The sequence below is a fragment of the Macrobrachium rosenbergii genome, chromosome 45, assembly GCF_040412425.1.
Source record: "Macrobrachium rosenbergii isolate ZJJX-2024 chromosome 45, ASM4041242v1, whole genome shotgun sequence".
NCBI classification, from domain to species: domain Eukaryota; kingdom Metazoa; phylum Arthropoda; class Malacostraca; order Decapoda; family Palaemonidae; genus Macrobrachium; species Macrobrachium rosenbergii.
The window spans coordinates 22667019-22676996 of NC_089785.1; the positions used below are offsets into that span (position 1 = coordinate 22667019).

Below are 9978 nucleotides of genomic sequence, written 5' to 3' on the forward strand. Positions count from 1 at the left end.
TTGATATGAGGTGACAAGGAGGAGGAGGAGGAGGGGGAATGAGAGGGGGGAAGGAGAAGAAGAAGTAGGAGAGAGTAGGGAGTTGAAGGGGTGAGTTGAGGGAGTAGATAGGAAGGGTGAGGAGGAGGAGGAGTTGGAGGAGGAAGGGAGGGGGAGGTCAGCAGCCAATTATCGAGCGGGGGGTTGCCATGGCAACCGCTGGCTGCCCCGGCCACCTGTCAGACGATCTGTCACTTTCCCGTTCAGACTCTCGTAGGGACGATACTGAAATACAAGCAAGGGGTTTTTTTGTTATTATCCTTCTTTATAGTCTTTATTATTTCATTTATTCTTTATTTTTTTATTTGGTTCGCCTTCGTGTTCCTCGTATGTTTATTTCTTCGTCGTGCTTGGCAAACGGGACAGCAACAGTCTTCGGCTTATATGTTGTACTGTTTATGGTTGTCGAAACACTGCCTGACTCTCTCTCTCTCTCTCTCTCTCTCTCTCTCTCTCTCTCTCTCTCTCTCTCTCTAAATGGACCATCAAAGCATTGATTTTTACCCTCTAACATATAAAAACTGTGTATCTTTCCGTTCTTTACACGTAAAATGACAAAAGATTTATCATACATGCATGCTTTAAAATCTCAATCGCCATGCATTCAACCCTGAATATACAATTGCATTCGTGAGGTAGTCTGCTCCGTCCCTTAATGAATTGATACCTCTCTCTCTCTCTCTCTCTCTCTCTCTCTCTCTCTCTCTCTCTCTCTCTCTCTCTCTCTCTCTCTCTCTCTCTCTTATGCTTGCGTCCACGGGGCTGATGTAAAGATGATGACCCAATCGGCTAGCGCTGTGAGATGCTGCATGAATTCTCTGTGTTGTATATTTCGAATATTTATTCATTCAGAGACGTAATTATTCTGTAATGTTATTATTCAAAGTTATTCATGACGGAAGGACCAGTTGGCCAAGATAGTCGTTAAATATGATTGTCGAATAGTACTGGCCCACCTGGTGGGTCGAATTTGGGTACCTCTCGGGAAAGCTTGCAAAAATATACAAAGATGATGATGTTTTTGCCTGAATATGAAGCTGAGATGAGTATTATTATTATTATTATTATTATTATTATTATTATTATTATTATTATTATTATTATTATTATTATTATTTTATTCAGCTAAAGAATACATGCCAGTGAATACGAGAGAGGCTTACTGTTTATTATTATTATTATTATTATTATTATTATTATTATTATTATTATTATAACCAACAATTTTCTTGGCCTTACCTATACATACCAGGCCTGCCCTAGATACAAATATAGCATCAAAGCGTTCCGAACCACGCAGGCAAAAAAGATTGCTTTAAAACCATATTGAGGAAGGTCGCAGCTGCGACAAAGCCATCTTTGTATTCGTCTGTTCTGCAGAGTGAAGGCACAAAAAGAAGAAGGAGTGACGGAAATTGAATGGTTGAATAGTGCAAAAGGTCCAATTAGGGGAGATTGAAGGTGCAAGAGGACTCAAGCGAAAGTAGGTGGTGATACGTGTGTGTGTTAGTAATAGAAGTGTAGGTATGATTTTTTTATAAAGATTTTGGTGAAAGGATAGATATAATTTAGTTTATAGGATTTTTGGGGGAAGTCTAAATATAATTCTTTTTACAGAATTTTGGTGGAAGTCTAAATATAATTCAGTTTATAGGATTTTGGTGGAAGTCTAAATATAATTCACTTTATATAATTTTGGTGAAAGTCTAAATATAATTCATTTATTATAGCTTGGTGGAAGTCTAAATATAAATAAGTTTATAGAATTTTGGTAGAAGTCTAAATGTAATTCACTTTATAGAATATTGGTGGAAGTCTAAATGTAATTCACTTTATAGAAATTTGGTGAAAGTCTAAATATAATTCTGTTTATAGAATTTTTGTGGAAGTCTAAATATAACTCTCTTTATAGAATTTTGGTGGAAGTCTAAAGGTAATTAAGTTTTTAGAATTTTGGTGGAAGTCTAAATGTAATTTAATTTATAAATTTTTTCTGGAAGTCCAAATATAATTCTGTTTATAGAGTTTTGGTGAAAATCTAAATATAATTCAATTTATAAATTTTTTGTGGAAGTCTAAATATAATTCTGTTTATAGAGTTTTGGTGAAAATCTAAATATAATTCAGTTTATAGAATTTTGGTGGAAGTTTAAATATAATTCATTTTATAGTTTGATGGAAGTCTAAATATAAATAAGTTCATAGAATTTTGGTGAAGTCTAAATATAATTCAGTTTATAGAATTTTGGTGGAAGTCTAAATGTAATTCAGTTTATAAATTTTTTGTGAAAGTTTAAATATGATTCATTACATAGTTTGGTGGAAGTCTAAATATAATTCAGTTTATAGAATTTGGGTGAAAATCTAAATGTAACTCAATTTATAGAATTTTGGTGGAAGTCTGAATGTGATTCAGTTTATAGATTATTGGTGAAAGTCTAAATATAATTCAGTTTATAAAATTTTGGTGAAAGAATAAATATAATTAAGTTAATAGAATTTTGGTGAAAGTCTAAATATAATTCAGTTTATAGATTTTTTTTAAGTAAATATAATTCATTATATGTTTTGTTGAAAATTTAAATATAATTCTGTTTATAGAATTTTGGTGAAATTCTAAATTTAATTCAGTTCATAGAATTTTGGTGAAAGTCTAAATATAATTCAGTTTATAGAATTTTGGTGAAAGTCTGAATATAATTCAATTTACAGAATTTTGGTGGAGGTCTAAATATAATTCAATTTATAGAAATTTGGTGGAAGTCTAAATGTAATTCAGCTTACAGAATTTTGGTGGGAGTCTAAATATAATTTCATTTATAGAATTTTGGTGGAAGTCTAAATGTAATTCAGCTTATAGAATTTTGGTGAAAGTCTAAATATAATTCTGGTGAAATTCTATACATATATATGTATGTATGTATGTGTGTATATATATATATATATATATATATATATATATATATATATATATATACATATATATATATATATATATGAATTACTCTGAAGAACTGGAGAGTGGCTCCCTGCATTTGGCTCCGATGGCCCTCAGATAAATAAATACTTCCACCAGCAGCAGAAGCTTTTATTTCGTCACCCCCTCCCCCTCCCCCTGGGGGAGGGGGAGGGGCGTAAAATGAGAGATTTTGGGGCCACGGAAGGCAAATACATACGCGCTATTCATATAATCAAGGCATTAGCATGGTAGTCACGTTCGAGCTTTCTCTGCAATGAAGGAGCCCGGATTATTTCTCTCTCTCTCTCTCTCTCTCTCTCTCTCTCTCTCTCTCTCTCTCTCTCTCTCTCTCTCTGCGTCGCAGCCTTCCTCCTCCTCCTCCCTCCTCCACCCTCCCTCACCCTCCAGAGTGACGTGGCCAGCATAACAACTCGAGTCTCCTGCAGGAGGAACAAACGAACGTACAAACTGGCACCCTCTCACTCCAGGGGCCACAAGCACGCACCTACGCACGCACGCCCGCCTGCCCGCCCGCCCGCCCGCCCGCACGCACGCAGGCGGACGTGTGGCTCCTGCGCAGACACGTGAAACGGACAGATGAACGCACACTCACCTACACATCGGTACAAGAGTTGTTTTTTTTTTTAATTTATGCTTTATTTTTTCCCCTCCCGAGTTTCTTATTTTTTTCTCTCTCTCTCTCTCTCTTCCTCGCTTCCTCTAGCTTCTGGTCTCCATCGTTTATTTGGAAAAGGGGTGTCTGCCCCTTCGCCTAAACCCCCCTTTAACCCCCTAAAACACAGAATTAAGAGGCAAAATACGAACAAAACTCCTTCGCGGAGTTGATGTTCGATTTGTATTACGGCCTCCTTTTGTGAGTTGCCAATTGTTCAACAAGTAGCTTAGTGCAACCTGTGTCTTTGGGGTGAGGGGATTATTCCTCCTTTTCCTGCCTCCTACTGGAGGAGGAGGAGGGGGAGGAGGAGGAGGAGGAGGAATTCATCTTATGACTGGAGTCACAGAGGGGAAGGTCAAGTGACGAGGAGAAGGCTACAAGTCACTTGGAAAATGCATTCGGATGCTGTTGTCTGGCAAATGAGAGAGAGAGAGAAAGAGAGAGAGAGAGAGTGAGTGAGTGTGTGGGAAACAAAGAGGCAGAGGAAGGGGAAGTAAGCGTGAACGGGTCGGCTAGAGAGAGAGAGAGAGAGAGAGGTATTCGTTATTAAAGGGGCTGTGTCAGGTCAGCGCTCTCTCTCTCTCTCTCTCTCTCTCTCTCTCTCTCTCTCTCTCTCTCTCTCTCTCTCTCTCTCTCTCTCTCTCTCGACATCTGCGTGGAGCGCAGCGGCGAACACCAACTACCGACAGAGGTGTTTCGAGCCAAGATCTCTTCTTCTCCTCTTCTGCTTCTACGTCACAGATCACGACAAAGCTCTCTCTCTCTCTCTCTCTCTCTCTCTCTCTCTCTCTCTCTCTCTCTCTCTCTCTCTCTCTCTCTCTCTCTTTTTCCTCTCGTAGTTTCAATGGCTTGGGTGACGCGGTAACCCAAGCGAGGTGCGAGAAGGCCTCGTTATATGACCTGCCGAGAATAATCTGGTCCGCAGGTCATTGGCAGGTGATGTAAATCCGTATTGATTACAGGTCACTGCAGGTCAAGAGTGCCGTCAGCCGTTCGGTTGTACGATGGTTGTGGTTTTGTTGTGGTCCATCAGTAATCCCCATTTCGAGGATGGTGTTTTGAGAGAATCTTTGGTTGGTACTTTTTTTATTACAGGTTTTTTTCTCGTGGGCTAAAAATTTTATTTTACAGTTTTTGTATTGTTAATAATTTCCTTTTATTTTTTCGTTGGTTAATAAGTTTCTTTTACAGTTTTTTTCTCGTTGGTTGATAATTTCGTTTTAATTTTTTCATTGGTTAATAATTTTCTTTTATTTTTTTTTGATTGGTTAATAACTTTCTTTTATTTTTTTCGTTGGTTAATAATTTTATTTTATTCTTGCATTGGTTAATAATTTTCTTTTATTGTTTTTTTATTGGTTAATAATTTTATTTTATTTTTTCATTGGTTAATAATTTTATTTTTTACTGGTTAATAATTTTATTTTTTATTGGTTAATAATTTTCTTTTGTTTTTTCATTGGTTAATAATTTTATTTTTTATTAGTTAATAATTTTCTTTTGTTTTTTCATTGGTTAATAATTTTCTTTTATTTTTTCACTGGTCATTAATGTTATTTTATTTTTTTCATTGGTTGATAATATTCTTTTAATTTTTTATTGGTTAATGATTTTCTTTTATTTTTTCATTGGTTACTAATTCTCTTTTACAGTTTTTTATTGGTTAATAATTTTCTTTTACAGTTTTTTCTCATTGGGTAATAATTTTCTTTTATTTTTTCATTGGTTAATAATTTTCTTTTATTTTTTCGTTGACTAATAATTTTTTTTAGTTTTTTCTCGTTAATAATTTTCTTTTACAGTTTTTTTTCTCATTGGTTAATAATTTTCCTTGACAGCCATTTTGTTGCTCATACATCAAATTAGTCAGAATTTTTCAATAGGATTTTATTAAAAATATTGTTTCTCGAATTACACCTAATTATACCTATATCCATCAGGTGATTCCAACAGGATTATTTATGTTTATAAAATGGCCATTGAAAAACATTAAAAAAAATTTTTTTTTTTACTTTAGAAAGCCGTTTAAAAAAGATTTTTAAAAATTTAGAAAACCATTTAAAAGATTTTTAAAAATTTAGAAAACCATTTAAAAAAGATTTTTTTAAAAATTTAGAGAAACATTTAAAAAAGATTTTTAAATATTTAGAAAAACATAAAAAAAAATTTTCAAGTATTTAGTTACTTCCTACATATTTCCAAGACCCGGCTAAAATCAGTATTTCCATTATTATTTATCTCTGAAAGTGATTTTTCATTTTTACAGGACTCGCCCAAAACCTCCAAATATATCATTGGATCAGTCATACGCCCGCAGAAATTTTGGCCATACTTACTCCCATTGTATATCTGTATATATATATATATATATATATATATATATATATATATATATATATATATATATATATATATATATATATATATATATATATATATATATATATATATATATACATATAAATATTCTTATTTATTGATAATACTTATAGTTACTCATTTTCGTCATTATTTTCTGTTCAAAATGAACAAGCAAGCCTGTATCCCAACTTTAGCAGGTATTGTATAAATTAAATTTATAATATTTTAAATTTTTAATTTTATCATAACCAAAAATTGATACCCAGAATATTGAGTAGATTTGCTATATCCAAAATTCGAGACCCAGAATATTGAGTAAATTTGCTATAACCAAAAATTGAGACCCAGAATTTGAGTAAATTTACTATAACCAAAAATTGAGACCCAGAATATTGAGTAAATTTACTATAACCAAAACTTGAGACCCAGAATATTGAGTAAATTTACCATAACCAAAAACTGAGACCCAGAATATTGAGTAAATTTACTATTACCAAAATTGAGACCCAAAATGAAAAAGCTAATTTGGTAGTACCATTTAGAATCCAGTTTGAAACCATATAGAAACTATATAGAAACCACAATAAGCCCCACACATAGAAATCATATAGAAACCACATAAAAACCATGTAGGAACCAAACCACATAGAAAGCACACATAGAAACCATGTAGGAATATGGAAACCAAAGTGCAGGAGACTGAACGTCTAGAGGGCTAGATATATTTGTACAGAATATCCATTTTTTTTCACTAAGAGAAATGTCTGGGTGAATGTGGAAAAATAAGAACATTGATCAATATTTATCACAAAAAAAGCTCATGAATCATTCTATATTTATCACAAAACAAGTTATATATATCACAAAATAAATCTTATGAAAAGTGTGGCAACAGGATGGCGCCAGGCCAGATTTATCACAATGTAAGTTATATTTATCACAAAAACTTCTGAAGGGTTTGTGAAAAGGAACTGAAGATTTGAGGCAAGATATAACGAGGCATTTTTATAGCTAAGTGACCTGAGAATATGTCATTTTTATCAAAAAAATAAGTAAGTATATTAATCAACATTTCTCCACAATCGGAGCATATGGCGACCTTTGGCAGCTTGGACTGAAAACAGTGTATCTGAAGAGACATGAAGAAGAAGAAGAAGCTATTTGATCACTACAAAGATACGTAAACACAATCACTAAAGCCATTGTGCTTCCAGACTCAATAACGTTCTGCTTGCTGCTGCTACTTCAAAATAGAAAACGGAAGCAAAGAAAACGGATGTACCCCGTTCCTGGAGGCGGGGGAGAGGAAGGGGGGACTACAGCAGACTATAATGCTGCCGATGCAGGAGGGATCCAGTTTTCGGGGATGGGGGCGGGGGAATGTGGGGCCAGAAGGGGGCGCGGGGGTAAGAGGGGGTTGTCAGAGAACGTCGTACTTCCAGGACAAAGGAGCTGCCAGAGGAAGAGAGGAAGAGAGAGAGAGAGAGAAGGAGAGAAAGAGAGAGAGATTGGGCTAAAGGGGCCGAAACAGTGCTGGCCCTTTAAAGACGAAGTGGTGTTTGCTGTCGGCGTAGATCACGGGGATAAATCCTGAGAGAGCGTCATAGCACGATGCGCATTTGGTGCCCACCTCCTCCCTCGACCTCCTCATAAAAAAACGTTTGTGTTTTGTCCTTTTCTCTTTCTTTCTCAGGCTCTCCTGAGACGTTTTCTCGAACGTTTCGATTCAGAGGGACGTTTGTTTTTGTTTTCGTTTCTCACGCCCGACAGAGCGGCTTCCCCCCTTTCTGAACAGACGTTTTGGCCAAACTCAGTCTGGAAATCGTGAAAACGTCCATTGATTAGGGATGCTTCTTCGTTTTCAGTCTCGAGAAACGTCGTCCCGTAATCTGAAAAACGTTCGTCTTTCTCAGTCTGAAAGAAAATGTTTTCCCCATAATCTGAAAAACGTTCGTCTCTCTCAGTCTGAAAGAAAATGTTTCCCCCTTAATCTGAAAAAATTCCTCTTTCCCAGTCTGAAAGAAAACGTTTCCCGATAATCTGAATAACGTTCCCATTTCTCAGTCTGAAAGAAAACGTTTTCCCCATAATCTAAACAAAAATTCCCCTTTCTCTGTCTGAAATAAAAACGTTTTCCCCATTATCTGAAACATAATCCCCTTTCTCAGTCTGAAATAAAAACGTTTTCCCCATAATCTGAAAAAGAAAGTTAACTTTCTCAGTCTTAAAAAGAAAACGTTGTAACCTTCAAGGTTTATAGCTCATGTTTAGGTCCCTATGGCAAGAACACCTAGGCAGTGGACGCTAGCAGCTCTTTAAGTACGGGTATATTGACGTCCGTAACCTCGTGTGTACTTGTGTACGTGAAGTACAGTACGTTTATGTGTGTCTGTGTTGAGAGAGAGAGAGAGAGAGGCAGAGAGAGAGCGGGGTGTTGGGAGGGAAAGAATGAATTGTTGTAAACCATACCTTTGTTTACATACAGTACAGTACATTTGTGTGTGTCTATATTGAGAGAGAGAGAGAGGTGGTTGGGAGGGAGAGGACGTAAACGTTGGTACGTTTATATTGAAGGATTCATTCATTCTTACTCCATTATCTTTAAATTACTTCTCTCTCTCTCTCTCTCTCTCTCTCTCTCTCTCTCTCTCTCTCTCTCTCTCTCTCTCTCTCTCTCTCTCTCTCTCTCTCTCTCTCTCTCTCTCTCGTGCCTTTGAATATGAGATCGATATGAATAGCAAATGTGAATTAATAGGTTGACGTAAAAATTAGGTGCCCAAAATACTGCCTACATGTTTCCACCCGCCCCCCCTCCCCACCCCACGAAATAAGATAGGATAGGGGTTACAAGGGGGGGAAGGGGGGTCCTAAGAGATCCTTCCACACATCAACAGGACTTTGGAAACGAGTTGATGTTTGAATCTCGTTGGGTTTTTTCTTTCAATATTTTCAGTTTATTTTTTAGCCAAAAGTCTTATTTAAAGTATTTACTTGATCTCATGTAATTATGTTTTTTTTTTACATTATTCATAATTTTCCTTTTAAACATTTTTTTAATCAGACATTTTAATATATATTTATATATATATATATTTTTTTTTTCTTTTTCTTTTTTTGGGGGTAGGGGGAAGGTCCAGCTTTTTTTTTTTAAATATTCGCTTGATCACGAATCTTAGTGTTATTTTTTTATAGGGAACATTCGAGCACCTTTCATATTATTATCCACATATTTTATTTTATAAACTAAACTGTTTTATATACTGTATACGTATTTCCCCGGTTACTGATAAATATGTCGTTTTCTTTTAAAGAAAACGGGTTATCGAAACTGACAATTTTTATGGGGAACTCAACTGTCATTTTCTCTGCGGCGAAAGTATAGTGTTAGAATTATTATTATTATTATTATTATTATTATTATTATTATTATTATTATTATTATTATTATTTACTCAACATCAATTTTACATCTTGCTAATAGTGATAAATCCGAGTGTAATTTTATCATTAAACTAAGACTGATTTTATTGAGGAAATCAATTGAAATAAAGACCCATTGGTTAATTGATCTTATTATTTTAACAATTTAACATATTCTGACCCTTTTTGTTATATTCTAATGGTTGAAAAAAATTTTTTAACACTTTTTTTACTTTCTTTTCTGCTTTTCAGAGACAAACAGAAATATGGCGAAGCGGTCAACAGAATGAAAACTGTAAGTATAGTGTGTTCAATTCTCATTTAAGTATATGGAATTTTCACTCATTCTTCTTCTTCTTCTTCTTCTCCTTTCGACCTCATCAGTCCCACTGTATAGTAGGGTCGGCCGCTCGAGTCACCTTTCTCCATCTGTTCCTATTCCTTGTATCTTCCTCCCCCTCCCAAAGTCCCACCTCACCCATACCCCTCCTCACCACATGATCCATCTGATCTGCTGATGTCC

At 35.2% G+C, this 9978-nt stretch overlaps 1 protein-coding gene across 2 annotated transcripts in view; it reads left to right on the forward strand.

Moving 5' to 3' along the window:
• The window catches only part of LOC136829772 (protein bassoon-like), a 547662-nt gene that overhangs the window by 518645 nt on the left and 19039 nt on the right, over positions 1-9978 (forward strand). For both annotated transcript variants that reach the window (XM_067088656.1, XM_067088654.1), the window contains exon 5: positions 9708-9750. In XM_067088656.1, the coding sequence (XP_066944757.1) occupies positions 9708-9750 (43 nt within the window). The remainder of the gene's footprint in view (positions 1-9707; positions 9751-9978) is intronic.